The sequence below is a fragment of the Dromiciops gliroides genome, chromosome 4 (assembly GCF_019393635.1).
Source record: "Dromiciops gliroides isolate mDroGli1 chromosome 4, mDroGli1.pri, whole genome shotgun sequence".
NCBI classification, from domain to species: domain Eukaryota; kingdom Metazoa; phylum Chordata; class Mammalia; order Microbiotheria; family Microbiotheriidae; genus Dromiciops; species Dromiciops gliroides.
In genome coordinates, this window is record NC_057864.1 from 247854504 (window position 1) to 247879907 (window position 25404).

Genomic DNA, 25404 nt, shown 5'->3' on the forward strand with positions numbered 1-25404 from the left:
TCACTTTAAAGAGTTTCTTTTTTTTTTAATTTATTGTGTCTATATTAGGAAAGCCAGGACGCAAAATGGAAAGAGCCCTTACCTAAGAGAACATTTGGGTTCAAGTCTCAGATCTGTCACTTACTAGTATGGGATCTTAGGCAAGACAATTTTGCTGAGCCTCAGTTTCCTCGTCTGGAAAATGGGATTAAAAAATTCTGCCCACCTTAGGGCTGTTGAGAATCTATGTAAAGTGCTCTGGGAACTTTAGTGCATTACACAAGCTTTATTAATCAACAGATTTAAGTGATTTAAGAGTATTCATTAAAATAGGTTGTCATTCCCCCCGCTTCCCGGGCTGTTATGGGGGATATGTTCTGTAAACATTTAAAGGCTATACAAATTTGAGCTATTGCTATTATTATTTATTATGTTACAAAACCAAGCAGAGCAGAGACTCGCTCATCTGTTCTCTGCCTAAGTTTCAGACAACAGGGCAAATCTGCTGCCACCCTGGCTGTGGTGTGATGGAGTAAGCCTATGTGCGCATATTAATTAATACTTTTCACTTCATTTGCAATACTTCTGGGAAGTTTACCAGAAATTGCTCCAATGTCCCTTGTCCCGCTCCCCGAAACAGTCTTAGAACTTCTTAATTCAGAATCAGTATAGAGTAAGGACTTGTTCAGACTATCCCCAAACCCCACTTCCCAATTTCTGACACCCCACACCCCGTCTGCACAACTGAGGGACAACTAATACCATCAGAATGGTGAACACCCAAACCCTATTGTATTACATAGTCAGTTATCTTCCAAGGGAACCCAATGAAGAGGCCCTCACTTGAGCTGGGTGGAGATGGTGTTTGTTACTATAATTAAGTTATTCTGATTTAATCAATGGAGAGGCTTGATGCTGCTGAGATTCTGCGGAAAAGCAGGCTTGATCCCCGGAAGAGCTGGCCCTGCAAAGAAAGAATAGTGGGACAGTTGAAAAAAGGAATCTGCACTTCCTCTCTCAAGTGAATCCCAGCTTCAGCTTTGGGGGCAGGTATTAAAAAGAAGCAAAACAAACAGACACAACCTATCAAAGGCCCAGAGTTTTAATGCTGGAAGGAAGCTGAGACCCCATTTAGTCCAACTGTGTCATTCTGCAGATGGAAAAAACATAAGGCACAGAAAGAAGTGATCTGCTCAAGGTCGCTCAGCGAGTCTCCTGATTATTAATATTTTATTATATTATTAATATGATTATTATATGTCCCAGGGCTTTCCCACTACGTGGTACTATCTCTGGGTGCCTTTAGCCAGGGACTACCTGGTGAAGGGCAAACACATGGAGGAGTCATGGTGTCAGACCTTAAATGCCCAGAAGGGAAGGTCACCCACATCTAGCTTATGTGGTTATCAAGTTATATATTTTCTATCTTTTTTTTTCTTTTCTGCGGGGCAATTGGGGTTAAGTGACTTGCCCAGGGTCACACAGCTAGTAAGTGTTAAGTGTCTGAGGTCGGATTTGAACTCAGGTACTCCTGAATCCAGGGCCGGTGCTCTATCCGCTGCGCCACCTAGCTGCCCCAAGTTATTTTCAAAGTTGCATTTGATGATGCCAGTGTGGGGCCACAGGGCTTTGGAAAGGGCTACTGAGACCAGGTTCCCAATGAGGAAAGAATCTTCTTTGGCTGGGTTTTTTTGGTGAGGCAACTGGGGTTAAGTGACTTGCCCAGGGTCACACAGCTAGTCCATGTCAAGTGTCTGAGGCTGGATTTGAACTCAGGTCCTCCTGATTCCAAGGCCAGTGCTCTATCCACTACACCCCCTAGCTGCCCCGAAAGAATCTTCTTTGGTCCATTACCTTGGGGTTCTGGAACCACGCCCAAGGGAGTTTGCATTTCATTCAGAATTGGCCAGTATCACCAGAAAAAAATTAGCCTTATCTCCTGACTCACCTGTAGTCAAACTATGATTGGGATCTTTCCCTGAAATAGTTTCACTTTGCTTATATAGTTGATGTCTGATCCCCAAGTTAATGTCATTGCTCCAGTGAGGCAAACAGAGATACAGAAAACGAAAATGAACTATCCCAACGTCAGAGCCAGAACATAATCAAGGACAGAACCTGGTTCTGGAGTCTCACCAATGTACTGGGCCACAAGGTGTCTTTAGCCGGTAATTAGAGAGATAGGCAGAGAACATAAAAACACAAGAACGCCCAAATGAATAGATCAATGCTTCATCCACATCCCTATATACAGTGAGAGAGGCACAATGGATAAAGTACCAGCCCTGGATTCAGGAAGACTTGGGTTCAAATGCAGCCTCAGACACTTGACACTTACTGACTGTGTGACCCTGGGCAAGTCACTTAATCCTTATTACCCCCGCCAAAAAAAAAAAAAAAAAGAATGAGCCCCCTCCTACAGAAAAGGGACCTGGAAGCTATATCCTTTATTAACACAAGGAATGGTATCAGACACAGCCCCTAATCAAGACAGTGGGTTCCCTACAAAAGATATGGGGATGAGGGGCAGCTAGGTGGCACAGTGCATAAAGCACCGGCCCTGGATTCAGTAGTACCTGAGTTCAAATCCCACCTCAGACACTTGACACTTAGTAGCTGTGTGACCCTGGGCACTTAACCCCCACTGCCCTGCCCCCCCCAAAAAAAAGAGATATGGGGATGGGGGAGGGTGGGAGATGTCTTCCCCCCCCCCCAACTCCTTTGAAGACAGTCCTTTGCAGATCCATGAGTGTGGAACACAGGCTAAAATGTCAGCTTTTTTTCCCCCTAATGTTTTGATTTCACTGATTTTCTTTCTCTTCCTTTTAAAAAATCCATTATTATATGGGAATGCTCTCTGGGAAGAGGAGGAACAGGGATACTGGGAGAAATTTAAATAATGCAAAACATCAAAGTTATCAATAAACTTAAAATCAATAAAGTTTTAAAACTTAAAAAAAAAAAAGAATGAGCCCTCACTCTCTCTAGTTTCCCTCAATAACTCAGTAGGCTGCTGTCTACCTTATTCACTTCTAGGCTTTGATTAAACCACCCTGTTTTTCTACACTGAAGGCTATTACTTTTTAAAGTCTGCTCCCATAGAAAAGAACTTGGTATCAAGGGAGGTCATTCTCCCCAACTACCTCCAATTACCTGCATGCTCAGACATCTCCAACAATGAAGCCAGGACTTGAACACGGGGGAATAGGGAGGGAGGCCCGCCAGCAACCTGCCCAGGGGTAAGATGAAAGGGTCAGAACCAAGAGAAGGCAAAAGGAGGACTGGCATGACCTGAATAAAGGCTACATCAATGGGAATGCCTTGGGAGAGGAGCTCTAAATGTCATAAACCCCCACTGCCCTGCCCAAACAGGGCATTAGTGATCACAGATATTTCTAACCCTCTTTCTGCTGGTAACCATAGGGCAGGATCTGTACCGGGGTGAGGGATGGGAGGGACAAAGTGGGAAAGCTACGGTGCCAAGCAGAGCTGTCTTTTACCAGCAGATGGAGATGGATGTGGCCCTTTGGCTGTGGAGAACCTTACTGGGACTTCCCAAGTCCTATCTGTTGGGCCACAGGGGCCTTCAGGCTCAGCTCCAAGGAAATGTAAGGGACAGCTCTTCACACATACATACCCACAGTTGTTAACAGCCATGAGGTCACCAACCAAGAGGAAAGGGTAGGTCAGCATGCTCACTGCAATCTGAAACCCAGAGAAACCAAAATTTTCCTCAGCATCCCTACCGATGTAACTTATACTGACAACTACCCCAAGTCTCATCTCTTTCCACACCCCAAGTCCCCATAAAAGAGTGGGATGCCAAGCACCACTCAAGGCCAACAGTGTTATGGGCCACAGAACTGGCTGCATACGTACCCCCATTACAAACTTGGTGTAACTCCGAACTGCCAGTGCTTGGCTGAACTGAAGGGTAAGAAGAAAAGAAAAAGTCAAGTTTACGGTGGGTCCCTGGCTTCCATCTGTCCTGGTCATCTCTGACATGAACTACTGCATTCCTTCCCTTCAAAAATGTCCTCATTGTTGCTCCTGAAGTGTCCAATTTTCTCTTTTGGCAGATTCCTTCCTAGGGCTTTAAAATTGGCCTCCTTTACTCTATGTTAGGACCAAGGCAAGGCATGGAGCAAGACGTACAGATTAAGTTTGGCAGAATAAATATTTTAAATGGACATAAGGTAAACTTGCTAGGAAATATGAAGGCAGGGTAAAGGAATAAAGGGTCAGCACAAGTGTGATAATTTTTCAATACCCAGTGAAGATCTTCTATGAAGCAAAAGAATAGTATTAAAAGTTAGCCATTGGGGGCAGCTAGGTGGCACAATGGATAAAGCACTGGCCCTGAATTCAGGAGGACCTGAGTTCAAATCAGGCCTCAGACACTTGACACTAGCTGTGTGACCCTGGGCAAGTCCCTTAACCCCCAATGCCCCACAAACAAAAAAACAAAAAACAAAAGTTAGCCATTTATGGGAGCTGAGTACTCTAAAATGTAACTACATGTACTCTACAATGGTAACTACAGATCTTTTATGCCTTAATTTTTTTCCATCTTTAGAATAGGGATTATAAAATTTTACCTACCTTTCACCCAATTCACTATGTTTTATTTTATTTTATTTGTTTGTTTGTTTTTGAGGGGCAATGAGGTTTAAGTGACTTGCCCAGGGTCACACAGCTATTAAGTATCAAGTGTCTGAGGTCAGATTTGAACTCAGGTCCTCCTGAATCCAGGGCCAGTGCTCTATCCACTGCACCACCTAGCTGCTCCCACTTTATTTTATTTTTGACAAAAAAATAACTTCTCACCAAGATTCCTCTGGCTAAACAGCTCCTAAAATTCACCAAAGGATTTGCCCTGATGCCTGCAAGTTTTATTGACCATCCTTGTTAAAAATTTGCTCAATATTTTAAATGTCTATCTTTGGTGTGCCTTAATACATGCTCTAGATTACCATGTCAATTCCATATATGACCCACTTGAGCAGGCCTAACTGCAAATTTTATAGGCTGAATTCCAATCATTCCCACTCTTCCTCTTGCTCCTCTCCCACACATGCACGTTTTCAATCAAAAACCAGAGGAAATTTGAAATCACAAGTATTTATTGCATATCAGACATAGCATGAAGGATTTAGTATTGACTTGGTGATGGCAGTAGATCACCCATCTTAGCATGCCAAAAAAGGGAATGATGTTAGTTAGACCTGATCAAATCTGGAATCTCTATGGAACAACTCATCCTGCCTTAAATTCAAAGACCAACAACTTTCATCCACATAATGAGGGTGGTTGATCATTTACAGTCTTTTCCTATAATGTCTCTGGCTACCAAGAAACTCCAACCTGTCCCTCTCCTCCTAAATCCCATTTGACTGGGAAGGAAATCGAAACCCTTCCTTTCCTAAGACTCTCCATCAGAAAAAAACCTTTTAAAGGTATAATAAAACCCTTTCACCTAAATGAACAGTCTACCAAACTACATTAAACAGGCCTTGTTCTAAAAAGATTTTCTTAGAAAGACATTTAGAACATGAAATGTCATATCATATCAATTTAAGGAGAGGGGCAAAGGGTAGGCATCAGAAGACATGTTCTTTAAACATCAGACTTTGAATTAATTAATCATGGAAAACTTTTTCTGAACTACAACAATCACAGAATAATAAAATCCCAGAGCTGGAAGTTACCTTAAGAGGCTCTCTAGGGGATGCTAGATAGAGCACCAGCCCTGGGGCCAGGAGGACCTGAGTTCAAATCCGACCTCAGACACTTGACACTTACTAGCCCTGTGACCCTGGGCAAATTACTTAACCCTCATTGTCCCACAAAACAAAACAACAACAAAAAGAAACCAAAACAAAACAAAAAAGCAAAAAAACAAAAGAGGCCCTCTGATCCAGGCTAATTACTCTTAAAATAAACCACCCTGGGGATAGCTAGATGGCACAGTGGATAAAGCACTGGCCTTGGATTCAGGAGGACCTGAGTTCAAATCCAATCTCAGACACTTGACACTAAGCTGTGTGACCCTGGGCAAGTCACTTAACCCTCACTGCCCTGCAAAACAAACAAACAAACAAAGAAACAAAAAAACAACAAGATAAACCACTGTGTCTAAACACAGCCTAGATGCCTGGGAGTCAATCCATTTTGTAAAAATAGATATTTCATGTGTTTAATGTGATTGTACATATATAACCTAGATCAGACTATTTTCTATCTTGGAGAGGGGGGAGGAGAGGGTGGGAGAAAAATTTGGAACTCAAAATCTCATGAAAACAAATGTTGAAAATTATTTTTACATGTAACTGGAAAATTGTTTAAAAATGGATATTTCAGGATTCCTTTTCAAGAAGAAAAACCTAACTCTTAAAGGAACTGAAGTGTGTTCTCGGCTCAGACTGAAAAGCTTCTCCCAGGCCTCACATTTGCAAATCTAGACTTCTAGAAGCTCTATCTAGAACCTCTGATCCCTTAAGAAATAGGTCTCTGCTTCTGAAATGTTTCCTTTGTACACAAAGGCAGGTGAGTTCCCTGTTCTACCTGTCTGGGAACAGACAATTCTAGCCCTTCCTCAATCCCAATCCCAATCAGAGTGACTCACACTGTCATCCACCAGGTAGGCATTGATGAAGTGAGCCAGGAGATTACAGCCCCACAGGAAGACGACATCTCCCAGGAGGTGAGGTATCAAGCCCCTAAAAACAAAGTTAAGAACCAGATGTTACATTCTCTGCTCAAGTTGGGAGTCCTGACGTAGGAGGAGCCTTCACTGATGAGTCCCAAGGGGCAAGAATGGCAGAATGCCTGGGTCCTGGTGGTGGCATATAGTGGAAGAGAACAAAATCTCTGGAGTCAGAGGATCTGGTTTCAAATTCTGACTTATCTTTAAAACAAAGGGGCTAGTCTAGATCTCCAAGGTCCCTTCCAATTATAGTCTATTATCCATGAACTTAGATGAAAAGTAAGTAAGGGAAAAGCCATCCCCAGAACTTTAGTATACCCGAGCTTCAGAGGAAATAAGACCCCCATGTTATGGTTCAAGTACTGAGTAACATGAACAGGGGCCTAAGACAATTACTGGGTCTGACATGTCCAGTGTTTCCCTATTTGTAAAGGAATGTTCACTCCTCTTCCTGTGGTTACAAGTTAGCTCACAGCATCAGTTTCCTTTAAATTACACAGGATGCGATTTCCCCAAAACTGAGGTTTTTCACACTCCCTAAGACTGTACTGACCTGAATAGTTTTCACTGAATATATTTGTCACATGAAACACTTCAATTTACATGAAACAGAAGTTGCTAAAACATTTTCCCCCTCCTCCTCACCCTCTAGCATGTCCCACCCTTGATATATTACAAATCCCAAGAACGCCCTGCAAGAAGGGTTGAATTTTAACTAATGCTCTTCAAGATGAACTCACTGAGCAAACAGTTTCTGTGTGGGAAACCTATTTGCACCTGGCCTTCAGGCAGAGGACTCCAAAGGCGTGACAGATACTCCGAAGGCATTTGCATGAAGTGTTACAAAATAACCAGGGCACCAAACACAGATGTGTCGAAAAATGTAGAGGGTTTTGGAAGCCTTGATATCTGGCATCTTATAAACACCCACCGTTGACCTTGCTGCTGGGCCTTTTAGGAAATAAAAGTGACATCCTGCTTTGGGGCCCTCTTTAGAGTTTACTACATCTGAGTATGTAATAACACAATGACATTTCCAGGCTCCTCATAGTTCTGAGATCACCAAATGAAGCACTTCCTGAAGATGTGAAGGTGGAGGAAACGACCCCGGGCTGAAAGGCAGAAAACCCAGGGTCTGAGGCTAAGACCAGTGGACATCAGGGTGATTCTGGACCAATTGCTTGGCCCCTCTGGAACCCATCTATAAAATAGAATGACCCTGGGGCAGCTAGGTGGCGCAGTGGATAGAGCACTGGCCCTGGACTCAGGAGGACCTGAGTTCAAATCTGGCCTCAGACACTTAACACTTACTAGCTGTGTGATCCTGGGTAAGTCACTTAACCCCAATTGCCTCACCAAAAAAAAAAAAAAAAAAAAGAATGACCCTTCCAGTTCTAACCATTCACCTCTGGGGAAAAGACTCACAGTAAAGCTCATGCTTGGGATCCCAAGTCCCAAAGGTCCCATTTTGCTCAAAATGTAACCGTCTGCTGCCTCAGAGGTCAATGATACAGAAGCAAAGGAGAATTAAACTCACGTACACAAAGAACCCCAGCAGCCCTTCTTCTCTGAAAATCTTCCCAATGGAGCTCAGCACACCACTGCAGAGAAGACAAAATGAGGCATAAGAGACAGATGTACCATCTTATCTGGAGCGAGAGTCCCTAACCAACACTGCGTGCCCACAGCCATTCACCCTCCGGGAAAGTGGACAGAGAACTATTCTCAGTTACCAGGAAGCCCTCCAAGTAGAGAACGATACAGACTTGTCTTCTTTGTTTGGGAAAACCCTAACGTTCATAGGAACTGGGGAAGGAAGAAGGGGAAGGGAAAATCTCTCTCAGGGAATGGGAAAGGGGTCAATTCCACACATCTACGGGAGCCTGAATTTCAAAGACTTTTCTCCCAGCTCTGGCAGCCACCAAGGAAAAGGTCCTCTGTCCCCACTGCCTTATCTCAGTGCTTTTCTATGGCTAAACAAACTTTCAGTGGGGAAGGCAGCAGGTCAAACAGTAGCACTGGGGGAGCCAAAGGTAACTGGAGAGGCGGAGTCAGAAGAACACTGGATTTGGACTCAGAGGCCTGGCTTTGAACCCCAACTGTGTTACCGAATACCTCTGTTCCTCTGGGAAAGCCACTTAACCTCTGCTTCCTCCCATGTAAAATGACAGGGGTCAGACTGGGGAACCTCTAAATCCCAAAATCCTAGACAAGAACCATTTTGCACGGGAGGAGAGCTTCCTGGGAGACAGAACTGCATGGTGAGAGCTAGGCAATAGCGGCAGGAGAGCACACGGAATCATGGGAGATGATGCTGGAGGCCGGCCAAGCTTCCTACTGCCTGTCCCTAAGGACCTGCACAACAGGCAGGTCCTCAAAAGTGCTGGAAGCAGTTGTGGTCTCTGGGAAGAGCATCGGGTCCTACCAGACAGGGAGGACTTGAGCTTTTGTAGCCAGGCTTATGTCTGGCATGAGACAGGGCAGCAGGTGCAGCAGCACCATGGGCATAAACAGCAAAGGAGATACAACAGCAACTTCAGAGACCTAAAGCTATAAGCTATCAACTGTCCTGACCTGAGTGGAGCATATTCAAAGCCTAGCTGGGACTGGGCAACCTAGGAAAGAGAAAGACAGTGGGAGTCAAATCCCTTGAAACACTGTGCCATTAGGTGTACCTCCCCTTCCTTCCTCCACAGGATTCCCTCCCCACCTGTCAGGCCTCCCTACCCTCTCCAAACAAGAATTCGACAAGTTATGTTGGAATTACTGGCCAGATCTTTTCCTCCTGGCCTCTCCCATCATTTCTCCTTCTTGGACAAGGACACCAAGGCCAGGCTCCCAGCGGCCAGCCCAAGACACTGTGTCATGGCTCGCTTAAGCATCATTATGTCCAGAAACAGCAGCCATGGGGCAGGCCTGAGCCCAGTACATGTGATTTGGAGAAAAAGCAAAGCATTGAGGAAGAAGAGTTCTGGGGAAGTGTCCTGCAACAGTGTAAGGAGTTTCTCCAGAGCCAGCCTCTTTCCTACATACAGGGCTTCAGAGGGGAGCAGAGAATGCACAATCATTACTGAATAAAGACTGTGTGTGAGCAGGGACTGTGTCTGTGCCACCCACATCAGTATCCTGCCCACGGTCCATATTCAGTAAATGTCTCCTGAATGAACTAACAAGTGAACAAATGAATGCAGAGCACACAGTGATCATGATAATGTAGGATGATGGGAAAGCCAAGTTATTAGGAGTTGCCAACCTTTAGACAGCCTGGAAAAAAGTGTGAGGACCTAGCCAAGACTGACCATTAGGGTCATCTTGGGGAGTTGGGTCAACTCCGGAGCCAAGGGGATTACAGACCACAGTGGACCTCATGCTAGAGCAGAACATTGGGATTCAAAGATATAACAGTGCTACTTGTCCTTTCCAGTCCTTAACAGTCCTGAAAAGGCTATCTCAGTTGTCCTCAGGTCCACACCCAAGGCAACCCTGACTGGGAGTTTGGAAAGGCAGTCACCCAAGCAGCTTGCAGCCACCTGAGTATGTAATTCTTTTTTCTCATGTGACTAGAAGAGCTCTAAACTGGAGGAGCAATATGGCTTTCAGGTTGGAGAAAGAAGCAGTCAGTTCTTGCAGAGCAGCTACAAGCACACCATTTATCTGGGTAATGGATGGAGATCTTGGGAAACCTTAGATGAAATGGGAAAGAGATCAGACTTAGGCATTCCCACTAGAGAGCTAAAAAGCAAACCGATGTTTGCACCAAAGGATACTCAGAATCACCCACCTGTATTTGACCTCCCGCCCCACGAACTGGACCATACAGCGCATCGAGATGACTAAGGGAGGAAAACAGAACTAAATACAAGTAGTCAGGTGTACCAATGCCCATACTCACCAATGTCCCTGGCCCCATGATATCTAATTTGGAAATTGGTATGAATCACAAGAAGGGAAAAATGAGAAGGTAGCTGTGGTGGAGTGTCAAGACCAGTGGAAACGGAGTCACAGAGAATATGGATTTGAAGCCTGCACTTGCTACTTGCCACCTGTGTAATTTGAGGCAAGTCCCTCCTGTGGGCCTTAGTTTCTTCATCTAAAAATGATGAGATGGACTTACTGGAGTTCCAAGACTTCTTCTAGGAAGCAAGGGCTAGAGGAGGTGAACACCCTTTAGTTTATACTAATAAAAAGTGGACAAGAGGCAGGATGCAGGGGCAGGAGCTAAAGGTATTTCAAAATGCTTAAGTGAATTTCTTGTTCTTATCACTTGATATTTCTTTTTATAGAAGTGTTTTATTCATTGCGCATTGACATTTGTTGTCAAGTTAAAAAAAACAACACTATGATCCCAACTGAGAGGGAAGAGGACATGTGTGAGGAAACATCCCTTCACGCCTACCCTGCTCTCTGGTCAGACTAGACTGTTTTCAGAACATACTCCAAAATTTTCTCCTTTCTTTTCTTTAAGTTTATGCTATACCTTTGCTGGGAATATTTCATTTGCTGTTCTTGTCTTATCACAGGCTTCTTCCAATCCCTCCGTGTCCAAAATCTGATGTCAGCACATCAGTGCTGATTAGATTAATAGGACTGGAGTTCACATCGCGGCTTTACTTGTGAAGTGGGTAAATTCCTTAATTTCCCTAGGACTCAACTTTGTCCTCAAAAATAATGAGGTTGAATTAGTTGATTATCTAAGATCCCTCTACCTCTAAATCCTAGGAACCAAAAAAAAAAAAGAAAGAAATGAATCACAAACGACACCAAGGATAAGGTTTGGGTGGAGATGAGATTTTTGTGGAGACTTTACCCTCTTTGAGCAAGAAAAATCATAATTACCCTATGAAAGATTCCCTGCTTTCTATTCTGACAGTGTGGTGTCAAGGGCATTACAGTTGACACAAGGAGGTTTAAGGTAACTAACCACTTGGGGATGAGCTTTTGAACCCACTACCTCTAGTTGACAGGCCAAAGGGAGAGTTCTTACTTCTACATCCTATTCATCTGTAAGAAATGGACCAAATGGGAACTATTTTAGATTTGATTTCAAATGTACTTTTCCCCAGACTCACCATGCAGGGGGTGAGAGAGCACCCTGGACACACACTGTATCACCATCTCATGGGAAGTCTAGGGAAAAAAGCAAGGAGTTAGAAGCAAAGCTTGACCTAAGGTACAAAACTCAAGGTGCTTGGCCTTGGACCTATAAGTAGCCTTTGTGGAGAAAACAACCAAGATCAGCAGTTCACAGGGTACAGTTCAGATCGGACATCCCATAAAAAGATACTCTATAAGAAGAGAACTTACTCTGCTCCACCCCAAATTTCCTCAACCCAGGATATTGGGATTTGCAACACTGGCTTGAAGAAGAATTTTCAGCTGAGAGAATCCAAACACTAAAGTGAACTGTTTCTTAGAGTCATCTACTTGTCAATCAAATCAACAAATATTTAGCATTTACACTATGATAGGTACTGTGGGAGAGTTAAAAATGAGCAGGATGGTCTCTGGGACAGTAAGTCCTATAGTTTAGAAGACTGAGATCACACTTTGGGCTGGAGTAACTGGGGAAAGTTTCAGTCCCAGAAAGTAGGCCTTGGTTGGCTTTTGTTTTCTACCATTCCTCATTTTCTGAACCATCTGCTATTGGCAGAAAAACATCTACATGTTTCCTTTAGGTCTCAAAACAAAATTCTTCTGTTATCATTTCACCCCTAAATTTTTCTTCTTGGTCCAATTCTGCCCCACAAATTTAACTGTAAGATTATTCAAACTCTATAACCTGTTATTGATTCATTCTCTCCCATGATTATACTAGAGGCAGCTACTCATTTTCCATCTGAGCATTATTTCTAGCAAGATCACAGCACCAAATTCTGGAATCACAAAGACTCAAGGTCATTTTAAATTTATCTTTTTCTTTCAGTCTGCACATCCAGCCTAATGCTGTTATTTTCTTCTATGTTCATTCCTTCCTCTCAGTCTCTGTCGGTAATGGTAGCATGGTGGTACAGTACCCAAGACAGGGAAAACCCAGGTACTGGTTCTGTTGCTACCACTGGCTCCCTGTGTGAGCTAGACAAATTGAGGCCTCTCTGGGCCTAAATGTCCTCAAATGTGAAATGAGCCTGGCATACCCTCTAAGCCCTAACGTGCTGTGACTTCATGTTAGTCATAGCCAAGTCAGACACCGAATATCACAACTAGCGCCTGGCTTAGTACCAGCTAATGCTTAATATTGCTCTCCAAATCAACAGATTGTGGTCATTTGGACTTTTGTGGGACTGCTATGGATTTTCATTCTGCGTTTCAGAACTTTTCTCAGACCCTTCAGGTAATATTCCCCACCGCATTGCCTTCTTCACCTCCAACTCCTCCAATGGGCATTTGCTCAATTCCCTTTTCATTCCATTACCCTAATTCTGCCTCTAAGCCTTCCCCCATATCACGAAGGCTCATGCCAGTTATGACTCCTGGCAATTTATCATTCAAGTGACTCCTAAAAAATCTTAACCTTTTCCAGGAAATACACCCCCCCTCCCCCGTCTCATCTCATCCAAACAATCTTTTGAGCTCATCAATTTGCTCTTCTTTCACCTTCTCACAGTAGACCCTAACCCTTTAATCCATCACTGATGTTTCAGACTCATTTAGTCCATACCTGAACAGTCATTCTTAAATCCTCAGTTCCCAGAATACAGGGAATGTGTCTAATTGACAGTGTAGAGTAGAACATTATGGAAGTACTTGATAAATACTATGTTATAATGAGGATTGTTAAACAGATCTCCAGCTCCCAGAATACAACTGAGGGGGAGATGAGTTGGAGGGTTGAAGAGAGAGAAGTGATCAGATGGGTTTTCTCATCCCTTCTGGACAGCCTCGAGGAAATATTTTACTCAGGCAGGACATGAAAGTGACCACTGTTCATTTCTACTCAGCCTTCCTCCCCTTCCCACTCCCTCCCCACCAGATGGTGACCAATTCCAGCCCAAAGATCTGACTGACAGCTCTCCCCCAGCCCATTTTAATCTTTAAGCACAGAGACTCACCTCTTTCACCACCTTCCTCAGCGATGTCTTCACATCATCCTTGTTGGACACATGTTCTAATTCCTCCAAAGGGAAGGCCTGAGACAATGAACAGAGAGGAAACAATCTAAACACGAGCAGGCACAGCCACCAGCTTTGCCCCTAAATGTAACTGTTAGGAAAGTCACAGAGAGGCAGCCAAGATGGAACAGATCCCAAGGAGCCCTTTAGTAGGCTCTACCCCTTGCTCAGTTATCCCTCTGCAGCACCCATCTGATGAGTCAAAGATGACTCCCTCAGTAAAGGACTAATCCTAAAGTTAGCTGGACAAACCAAGCAATCATATTTCCGTGGGTCTACAAGATTCACCTGTGCTGGACTAGGAAAAACCAAAATACTCTGAACTAGGGCCTACATGGGTCCAACTAGGCCAAGCAGTACAGGGTAATGAAAAGATGAATGGAACTAGAAGGAATAGGTTCAAATCCAGGTTCAGGCACTTACTAAATAGAGATGGGGCATTTTAGGCAAGGTACCTTTCTGGGCTCTGGCTTCCCCGTCTATGTGATGAGGGGGTTGGGAGAGAAGGCCTCGAAGCTCTCTGCCACCTCTAAATCTATTCATCTAGGGAATGGTCACTCTCTGTCTCAGTTACTCAACTGTGAGAAATAAGGAAACTTTTTCAATATAACTTTTTCAGAAGGTTCTATAGCCAGATAAGAGAATGTGTAACCAGGATAATGTTCTCCAACACCAGGAAGTGATGGTCAAGTGGTATTAACCAAAGGTACAGAACAAAGTATAGCACCTTAGAACACAGCCAGGACACATTCTGTTTCTAAAGTGAAGTCACAGAGGGCTTAACACAGACCACACAGATTGACTGTGCGGCATGACACACGAACACGGGGCATGTCTGTCTGTGTCCTCACCTTTTTCACGCTGCCCCGGGAGAGGGTGGAGATGGCACTAGACATGAGCCTTGGGCTCAGGCCTCGGAACAGTCCCTTCTTTCCATCCACTTGCACAATGTGTCTGGCTGCACAAAAGCAGAGAAGATATATTTCATTCCTATCTCTTTTTTCATTTTTTTTGGTGGGGCAATGAGGGTTAAATGACTTGCTCAGGGTCACACAGCTAGTAAGTGTCAAGTGTCTGAGGCCGGATTTGAACTCAGGTCCTCCTGAATCCAGGGCTGGTGCTTTATCCACTACGTCCATTCCTATCTCATTTCCACTTCTGGCCACCACAACCTAAATTTGATCAAACAACTATTTTCTCATGGTATCCTAAAATGCCATGACCTTGGATGAACAGTAATGTCTCCCTAAAGCATCACTATTTCACTTAATCAAGTTTTTTGTCATTTTAATAAAACTAGACTCTCATTCTGAAAGCCTAAAAGTCCTTACTTTCAGATCAGAACATATTTCCCCTGTGTCCAGATGCTTGGCTCTCTACAGACATCTGTTGGCTGTGAACATACATTGCAGGAATGAAAGAAAATGGAGAGGAGCTTTCACACCCCAATCTGCCCTGGCTAAGTAAGGGAAGACTGGGGAGACTATGTAACAACTATCCACGTGTATCTGTCCCAGGCATATACTTTGATACTTGGAGACTAGGACAAAGGGGAAAGGGGGAAAAGTAAGAGGTGAGGAAACATCAGGAAATGGCTACATGGATAGAGTGCTATATTGGAGCGCTGGGCTTCGAATACACATACCTAGGTTCAAATCTTAACTCAAAACCAAATGCTTCTTCTCTGAGCCTTAGAGTCTTTGTAAGGTGGGGATAATCCTCAAACTACCTATTTCACATGGCTGTCCTGTGGAAACTGCTTTGTGAACCTTCCATGTGGGGCTGGGACCATCTGCTTGCTTATATTGGCATCTCTAGTGCTGGCTTAGCACAGTGTGTATATATATATTACACTGTAAATAGTTAATGCTTAATATTTACTCTCTCTCTCTCTCTAGCCATAAGACTACAAAGGTAATCTAGATCTAGATTATTTAAATCTTGAATTTTGTTTAACTTTCTTCCTTTGTTACATGGGAGCATTTCAGGAGGACCAGGGTATTGGGAAGTCAATGAAACTAAAAAAACAAAACAAAACCCATCTCCACCCCCCATTAACCCTCTAATGTGATAGGTTTTCCTAGCTCCATATAATGGTAGATGAGAGAAGAAAACTGTTGGCCGTAATAGCTTCCTAGTCCCTTAGAATAGTGGTGTCAGAATTAGACAGAAACTGACCTTAGTGGAGCACCTATTAACTTAGAAAACCAAAATTTAACAAGATCTCTGTTTTATTATGTTTTAATTTATTTTGTTACACCTTTCACCATTTCATTTCCTTATCCATGAAATGGGGATAAGAATCCTTATTTCTTCCCATCTCAAAGAGCTATGGTAAGGGCAAATGATCAGAGGTGAGAGCATATTTAAATCCAAGGGAGAATCTGTGCCTACAATTCTTCAAAGACACCTCAATAATGACAACTAGCTGGGTAAGCCTGAAACTATCAATTTTCCCCATTCTCTGGTTAGCTTGGTCCCCAAAGAAAGTGGGTTAACTTCATAAAGGACCAATTCTGCAAATATACAACAGCAAGTATGGGACAAAGTTCTTGCCCAATTCAGAGCATGGTAACAGCCTTTCCAGATCTGATAAGCTGCTGCTGTTATGGGAATGCAGTAGGACCCCAAGAAACCTAAAGATCCAAATCCCCCAAGGAATCTTTGAACTTTCCCAGGGGAGGGGCAGCTCTGCCTCCCACCTCAGGAATGGGTGTTGCTGAACATGGCTGTGGTTCACAGATAAACAAGATATGGATGGGTGCTGCATATCTTATAGATGCCCCATTATTCCAAATCCCTTCCCTGTTGTTACATTCCCACCCCCCACCCCACCCCCCAGTTCTTTGTAATGCCCTTCCCTCCGCTTTGTCTGGTAAAAATATAAAAGACCAGTCTTCTCTTATTCCAGCACCAAGGTGATCTGTTCCCTGGCCATATTTCTCTCCTAATAAATCTCTTTATTTTACAAGATTCGTGATGAGCTTCCAATTCTTTGGGTGAGCTAGCCCCCTGATCCAGGTCACAAGTCTCCCCTAAAACACTGCCACAGGAGACTGGCCACCCTCTGGTTAAACCAACACCAATGGATCCTCAGGAACCAGCTCCTGGTGGAGGCTCTCTGGTCCCTAGAAATATTTTTAATGGGAAAGGGAGAAATTGGGGTGGGGGTAAAGATAGTAACAAGGGGCCTTTGGGAATACTGGGAACACAAGAGAACAGGAAGTAGGAGAGAAAAGAAGGATTAGAAGGTACGTGGGGGAGGAGTAAAGAAAAGGAGGCACCAAAATATACTGGGACTAAAATTGCGCAAGAGAAACCAAAACCATGTTTATGTGTTTGTGTACACGCCCAAGTTTTAGGGCGTCATTAGTGAAGCTGGCAGTACCCAGGGCATGCAAAGCTATTTAGTCCTGGCTTTCTAAACAATGAGTGTCTACCACATATCCCTGATACAATGTGTGAGTACAGCTCTGTTGCAGCTGGAGCAAAGTCATCACATCGCTCTGGGTCTGTTTCTTCCTTTAATACAAAGAGATTGGACTAGATCTGAACTGAATGTGGGGGATGTGAAAAACCTGGTTCTGTTTTATATACCTACTTAGCAAGAGTCACATAAAAAAGTTCTCCAGCAAAAGGGGCCACAAGTGGAAAAAGTTTAAGAAGCCCTGGACTAGATGATCTTTAAGGGCCTATCATCTACTATCTCTGCCATTCTGTGCCTATGATTTTTTCAGGATTTCTCCTTGAAATGGATTTAATGTGGCTGCTTGTGACATTTTTCAAGTTGCTATTCCCACTACTCAGGACCATAGGAGGCAGGGTAAAGAGTGCTAGATTTAGACTAGGAAATCTGCATTTAAATCTCAGTTCAGGCATTTAATAGCTCCCATTTACCTTTCTTAACTTTCCTAAGTTTCAGTTTCTCCATCTTTAAAATAAAACTAAAAGTGCTCTTATTCCCTACACCTCCCAGGCTTACAAAAGTGCTTCATAAAATTTAAGAGCTATAGGCAGCTAGGTGGTACAGTGGATAAAACACCAGCCCTGGATTCAGGAGGACCTGAGTTCAAATCTGGCCTCAGACACTTGACACTCACTAGCTGTGTGACCCTGGGCAAGTCACTTAACCCTCAATGCCCCCCCCCCCTCATTTAAGAGCTATAGAAATGCGAACTATTATTACTGTTCTTAACATCTTTATCTGGGAACTCCCCAGACTGTCTCTAGGACTTGGACTGTCATCGAAAAGAAAGCAGTGATGACAGAATACCTAAATTCAGGTCAAATATGGAGCCCCTTAGGGCACTGTCCCCACCTGCAAGTGGGTAAAATGAGCAAAAGGTGTCTTAAAGGACTTTCCTTAGTCTCTTTTTAGAGCCAACAGTAGCTAACAGTAATAAGAATAATAATTTAATTATCCCAGGCCTCTGAAAACATCCACAGATCACACACACAGAGAAACCATTAACATTCAAGATTTTCTGTTTTAAGATACTGATTTCTCTTAAGTTCTGGTCTAATTTTTTTTCATTTTTCCAGGTGTCTGGCCTCCCCTGTACCACCACCACTGAAAAAGGACTTATTTCTGCTTCTTCATTCCTCATGGCCCCCTTAAACAACCTTAAATTTGGCTAAAGAATTAGAGGAAAAGAACCATTTTTGGACAAGTCACATCCATGTCTCCTGATATTCTTTGAATATTGGAAAATAGAGATGACTATGAGTACTAGAAAGACTGATGGAGAAAAATGAGAATTTCCATCAGAACAGGGCCAAAGCAGAGGCCTTCAAGTGGTTACACTGGTGATAGTTGTGAAAATGGGTTCTTGGATTTTCTTGAGTCCCCCAATTATCCAGGTAACCTGAACACTGTATGAGGACTGGCTTCATTGGCCAACAATCCTTTGTGTGACCCAGAGTAAACCTAGATGGACATGCAGGGAATCAGTAATACTGAAGCCAATCAAAGACTTATCTGACTGCAGGATATGTGACTATGGATATGGACTTTATTTTCAGAGATTCCTTAACTTTGGAATAATCCTGTCTTTTCTTTTTTTTTTTAAGTGAGGCAATTGGGGTTAAGTGACTTGCCCATGGTCACACAGCTAGTAAGTGTTAAGTGTCTGAGGCCAGATTTGAACTCAGGTCCTCCTGACTCCAGGGCAGGTGCTCTATCCACTGTGTCACCTAGCTGCCGCGCCCCTGCCCCCCCCTTTTCTTTTTGAAGAGATCTCCTTATCAAGCCTTGAATTGAACTGGCTACCACCAAAAATGACTTCTGATTTGTGTATCAAAGGCCACAGTCTCCACCCCAGGAATTCCTCACACACACCCCTTCCCTTTCAAAGTGGGCCTTTCTAAGCACACACATATTCTTCCCCAAATTCCTTACCTGCCTTAGTTTAAACTGTATATAAACCCTTACAATCTATTGCATGGTGTCCTATTCAGCCACAGGTTGGATAGCACCCATGATGTTAGATTTTCTTCTCTGCTTAATAAAACCTTTCTTTTAATTTTTATAGACATTGTCTTTCTCTGGTTTTCCTTCCCTTTTAGGAAGGAGGGGATTTAAATCTCAGGAACTGGCCTTTGCATTCTTCAGTCTGGGGAAGACAGTGTTTGTTTTGGTTTACATAGTATAGAAGGGATCATGGAGAGGCTAACCACCTCATTTTAGGATCACAGAGGTCAGTTCTAAAAGAGGCATTAAAGATCATCCAGTCTAACCCCTTTATTTTCTAGAGGGTGAAACCAAGCCCAGAGAAGTGATGTCAGTAAATAAAGGTTACATAGCTAGCTAGTAAAAAGAAGGTTTGAACTTAAGCCTCCTATTTCCAAATCCAGAGCTCTTTTCACTAAACTTCTTCTGTGGTACAATGAGGTCCAAAGGGAGAAGTGATCTACCTTTACATATAGATAGAATTCTATAGATTTCTGTTATGGGCCCAGAACACCCCAGAATAGATCTCACTTCAGACTCTCCTGTAAGCATAGCACAATGACAAATATGAAACCCAATTTTTTTTTCTGTTTAATTATTTTTGAATTAGCAAGCACTTATTTTCTCTTCTTACTCTCTCTGCCAATGGGAAGGAAGGAAGGAAGGGAGGGAAAGAAGACCGTGAATAGAGTGCCAAACCAGGATTCAGGAGGACCTGAGTTCAAATCTGACCTCAGACATTTACTAGTTGTGTGACCCTGGGCAAGTCACTTCATCCTGTTTGCCTCAGTTTCCTCATCTATCAAATGAGCTGGAGAAGGAAATGGCAAACAACTCTAGTATGCCAAGAAAACCTCAAATGGGGTCATGAAGAGTCAGACCCAATTGAAACAACTCAACAACAAAATGATAATTAAGCATAGCCACTGAAGAGTAGTAGTCAGAGCTTGCAATCAACACTGTGTAAAGAGGAATGGGGGCTCAGCATCTTCCAATTCTATGTGTCTTCCCTGTGTCTAAGAGCTGTGTTGGCATGTGTACAAAATCCTTTCTATGAGGAGTTGGAACCAAAGCAGCATTTTCTACCTCCAGCTGCCCAGACACTATATCACCAGTTTCTTAGTCTTTGGCTACATTCTCCACATTCCCTTCTCCACCCCCACCTCAAACCAAACTGAATGACTGCACTGTTCCTTGGACCCACTAGATCAAAGCTACTTAAACTGTAGATCTTGACCCCATATGGGGTCATGAATAATTTGGCATTAAATGTCTGATTTGTATACCTATTCTATATACCTATATACCCAAAGTCCCATAAAAATTTCTCCCGTGAAAAAAGTTTAAGAAGCCCTGCACTAGATCCAGCCAGCAGTCTGATTTTTCCTCTTCCATCTCAGCTGAGCATAGTTTGGACCTGAGGCCTCTTTCCCAAGCATTTTCCCATGATGCAAAGACCACTCACCATAGGTGAAGAAATTGGGTAAGTAGAAGACCTTCCTCCCCAACACATTGGTCCCTACGGTGGGAGGCAGTGGTTCATGCCCAACCTTCAGATAAAGAAAACAAGATTAGGTCATTGTTCATGTTCGACCACCTTTACCCCAGTCACTGTTTGCTGGTAACTCTTCCCCCTTCTGAGCTCCAATTAAGGCAAGGACCCTGCAAATCCCCCTGCTCTGTCCCTCTGCCCTTCACCCTTTTCCCCATACCCTCCGTATGTCTTGTATCCACACATCCCATTTCTCCCAGCAGTGATATTGCAAGATCAAAGATGTTCATCATCCTGAAGTCTCTCAATTAGCTGATAGAAACATATGAATACCCCAAATGCCAGTTGCTTCATGTATGTCTCATCTATGTCTATTTCCAATCTTAACCAAATCTCATTAATATTCTCTCCAACATTACCTCCAAATCCTAGCTTTGAGACCTTGGACAAATCACCTTACTTCTCTAGACCTGTTTTTTCCTCCATAAAATGAAAGGATTGCACTTGATCTCTAGAGTGGACCCTTCAAACTCTGATATTTGATGAATTGGGTCCTCCCCAAATCCAAAAATCTCAAGAGTTTGAGGGAACCTCAGAGTAGAACCTCAAATAAGAATTCCCTTTTTAAAACCTACTCAACAAGAGTATATTGCCCATTCCAACTTTGAATAATCCTAAGTGACAGGAAAAATTGCCTTACATTGAGCCTTTATCAACTAGCAACTTCCAGCCATTGCTCCCAGTTCTGCCAAGTAGAAGTTTTCCTTCTATGTGACAGCCCTTCAAATTACTACCACCCATTAGTAATCTAGCTAAAACAATATTCTAGCTTATCAAGATCTTTTGAAGTTCTGACTCATGCATCCAGTGTCTGAGCAATTCTTCCAGGTTCTGTGACATCTGAAAATTGTTAAACTGCACAGAGCCAAGCACAAATACCTGGGGCATTTGCAAGTGGAAACCTCTTTTCAAGCAACTATAAAACCACCAGTGGTGAGGTTTTGTGCCTTACCTATTCATCCTGTTCTGATTCCAACAAGCCTCCTGGCCCACAAGACTTTGTCAAATGTTTTGCAAAAATCCAGGTATGGCATTTTCCTGATATACTAATCTAGTTACTCAGTAAAAAAAATAATAATTATGTGAGCTTGGCATGATCTCTAAGTCATGCTGGTTTACCATCTCATTCCTATTTCACTCTCAAATCTTAGTTATAACAAATTCCAAACATACCAAATTTGTCATGCCCATTCACAATCATCTCCAAATTTCTGCCACACTTATTTCCAATTGTCCTCAAATATCAATTATTCCAACACCCAACTCATATTCATTCCAAATTTACTTTCAAATCTGTTAAATCTAGTTTGTGCCACACCCAAATATGCCACTCAAATGTGAATTACTCCCATTCTTAAGCACCAAGTTTGTCTACCCCAACCCTACTCATCCACAAAACTGAGGCACCCCCATTATACCCAAACACAAAGTTGTCTCCCCCATTTCACAACTCCCCTAAACTGTCACCCAAAATCTCAAACTCAAATGTCACTCATTTTATACCTCCCCAAATCTCTGTAGCTCAAAATCTTATACCTAGATGTTATATCCATCCCACAATTCTTCAAATCTCTCTCACACCTCTCACTGCATTACCCAACAACCTCAAATTCAAGCTCCACCAAGATATTTTCCCCCATTCCATTCACACCCCAAATTTCCTCCTACATTGATCACACATAACTGCACACCCAAATCTGACTTCCATTTCCCAAACAGCATCACTCTAAAACCTAGTCACCTCTAGTTCACACCTCAAATCTTTCAACCCATTCCACATATGCCCGAACTGTCACCTAGAATTTCTGCTCACATCCATTCCACACACCCCCAAATCTTAATTGCTCCTGTTGCAATTATAAAGTGGTAAGAGTTCTAGATTTGGGGCCAACCAATCAACAAGTTGTTTTGTTTTGTTTTTTTATTAAGGGGCTTACTCTGTGCTAAGTACTATGTTAGTCAAAGGGGATTATTCAGCCACAAAGTCTGAAAAAAATCTCAACTTGCAAGGAACCTACATTTTAACAGGGGAGATGACAAGGACACATAAACATACGGCATAAGCATAAAGTTAAATATAAATATATAAAAAGTAGTTAGATACAAAATAGTTTGGAAAGGAGGGCACTAGCAATTGGAAGGATTAGGAAAGCCTTCATGCCTGTTTAAGAGAAGGACTTTATGAGCATTAAGTACAGTGTAAAGTACAGTGTGTGAGGAACAGGGAGAAGGCCATTTGGCTAGATCAGAAGAACCCAAGGAGGGGGAGTAACATCCAATTAGGCTGGAAAGATAGGTTGGGACCAGGCTGTGAAGGGCATTAGAAGGCAAGAGGAATGTACCAGAGTTGATTGAGAGTCACATAGATCTGTGCTTAAATGATTTTCACAGCATGTGTAGGATGGATTGGAGGGGGGGGAAACACTTGAAGCAGGGGGACCTATTAGGAGGCTGATGCAATAACCTGGGCCAGAAGTCCAAAAGGCTTCAACTAAAGTGGTAGCTGTGTGAGTGGACTGAAAGGATAGGAATTGAGAGATGTCAGGAGGGTAGAAACCACAAGATGGGGCAACTGATTAGATATATGGTGTAATGGAGTCCAAGATAATCAGCTGCTTAGTCCCCGGGGGACCTTGGGCAAGTCAGTAACCTCTCTGAATCTCAGCTTCCCCATCTATAAAATGGGGAGATTGATGATTTCAGAGCACTGATAATGAAGAGTGCTATCCACCCCTTGAAAGAGAGAGATGGGGCAACTAGGTAGTGCAGTGGATAGAGCACCAGCCCTGGAATCAGGAGGACCTGAGTTCAAATCCGGCCTCAGACACTTAACACTTACTAGCTGTGTGACCCTGGGCAAGTCACTTAACCCCTATTGCCTCACCAAAAAGAGAGAGAGAGATAATGGACTCAATGTGGGAGTGGGAACTGGTTTTCCTTGATTGTGTATATTTGTTACAGGAATCCTTTCTTCCCTCCCTCCCTCCCTTCCTTAGGGAGCTGGAAAGGAGAAAAACAAACGCTTGCTAATTGAGAAAATAACAAAATTAACTTCAAAGGAGGGGGCTGGACCAGATCGCTTCCAGCTCTCTGGGACTTTAAGAGTTGGAGATCGGGATTTCTCCTGCTCCTAGATCTAGCTATCCTGTTACCCAGGAAGCTCCGTTTTATCCCACTGTCCCCCAAATCTCACACATGCATCTCACTCCTCTCTCCAGTATCCATCACTAGCCAGTCGTTCATTATCACATCCTCTGTCACCTGTCCTTTTGCCCCAACGGGACCTTTCACTGTCTCCTAACTCATCTACCGCTCGCTGGTCCTGTCCACAGCCCCAAACTCCTAGGCCTCTCCCTTCCCCTCCTCAGTCCTCTCCTTTGCCCCATAGCTCCTGCACCTACCTCCCCTTTACCCTCAAACTCCAAGACCTCCCCTCAGACTTCCTTTCTCCCCTCTCTTCTCTTACGCCCCCCTTTCAGGTTCCCCACCCCCGACCCTCAGGCTTCCCCTCACTTTTCCTCTTCCCCCGCCCCTAGTTGGCCCCTCATCCCGACTCCCCTCCCTTTCTTTCCTCTACGGCTCTGAGCTTCCCCACCTCCTCTGGCTCCCCTCACTTTTCCTCTTCCCTTCCCCCGTTTCCCCCCGGATTCCTGCCCCCCACCCCGACCCCAGGGCGCACCTGAATGAGCAACTTCACGTAGAACAGCGGGTGGCTCAGCGCAGTCACTCCGGCCCCCAACGCCAGGAACAGGGCCTCGGTGGTCGCGGAGCTATCCCCGCTTCCCAGGGTCGCCACGGCCGCTGCCTCCACGCCCCGGGACGAGGACTGGGGCGGCCGCGGGGGCTGGGACCCCCATACTCCAGCCCCCAGCGGAGCTCCCGGCTCGGCCGCCCCTGCTCCCGGTCGCGCTCCCACCATCCCCCTGGAGCCGCAGCGAATCCAAGGCGCCACTTCCGGGTCAGAAGCCCCCATAGGGTCCAGGAGCGAGGTCACTCCCTATCACGTGATGGAGGAGCGGCTCTCCCCTCTCTCCCCTCCCCTTTGGGATCCTCGGTTTCTCTGGAGAGGAAGAGGGGAGCAGAGCTGGGGCCGGGTCGTACCATTCGATGAAGGCAGTAGGGGAGCCAAGGGGAGGAGGCGCACTTGGCACAGGCTGGCCACAGAGGCCTGGGACTAGAGGACGCGAGGCTGGGCGTGGAAATGAGGGTAAGGCTCAAAGAGCTTGACAGCCTGGGTTTGGTGGCGAGGCGGTTGGCGTTTGCTCGAGAAGTCTGGCAGGGTTGCTCCTGCGGCTTTAAGGAGTGGCACTTGCCAGCTCTTTGGAAACACTGGCTACTCCCTCTAGTAGAGTAGGAGGAATTCCTTTAACCCAAGAGTGTTACCTCTGCAGGACTCTGGAGAGCTCCCTGCTCACGTGGTACCGGGTAGGGTGCTCCAGCGTGCTCTAGCGTGCTGGAATCCCAAAACCCCTGTTGGAATGGGAGCCCTGCCACCTACTCTGTGACCTTGAGCAAGTCACTTAACCTCTCTCTGAACCTCAGTTTCCTTATCTGTAAAATGAGATTAAACTACAAGGAGTCTTCCAGCGCTAAATCTATGAACCTATGA

At 44.2% G+C, this 25404-nt stretch overlaps 1 protein-coding gene across 2 annotated transcripts; it reads right to left on the reverse strand.

Moving 5' to 3' along the window:
- On the reverse strand, positions 1-24922 carry MTCH1 (mitochondrial carrier 1). Of its 2 annotated transcripts, XM_043962841.1 has the most exons (12): positions 24475-24916; positions 20709-20793; positions 14646-14752; positions 13735-13812; positions 11755-11812; positions 10467-10518; positions 8227-8286; positions 6605-6698; positions 3859-3906; positions 3617-3684; positions 3133-3208; positions 1-943 (listed from the first exon to the last, which is right to left on the reverse strand). In XM_043962841.1, the coding sequence occupies exons 1-12, from the start codon at positions 24766-24768 to the stop codon at positions 872-874; spliced, it is 1092 nt and encodes a 363-aa protein (XP_043818776.1). In that variant the 5' UTR covers positions 24769-24916; the 3' UTR covers positions 1-871. The 2 variants fall into 2 exon arrangements, with proteins under 2 accessions (XP_043818776.1, XP_043818777.1); XM_043962842.1 differs by lacking the exon at positions 3133-3208 and having other exon boundaries at positions 24475-24922.
- Between the last annotated feature and the right edge of the window lie 482 nt (positions 24923-25404).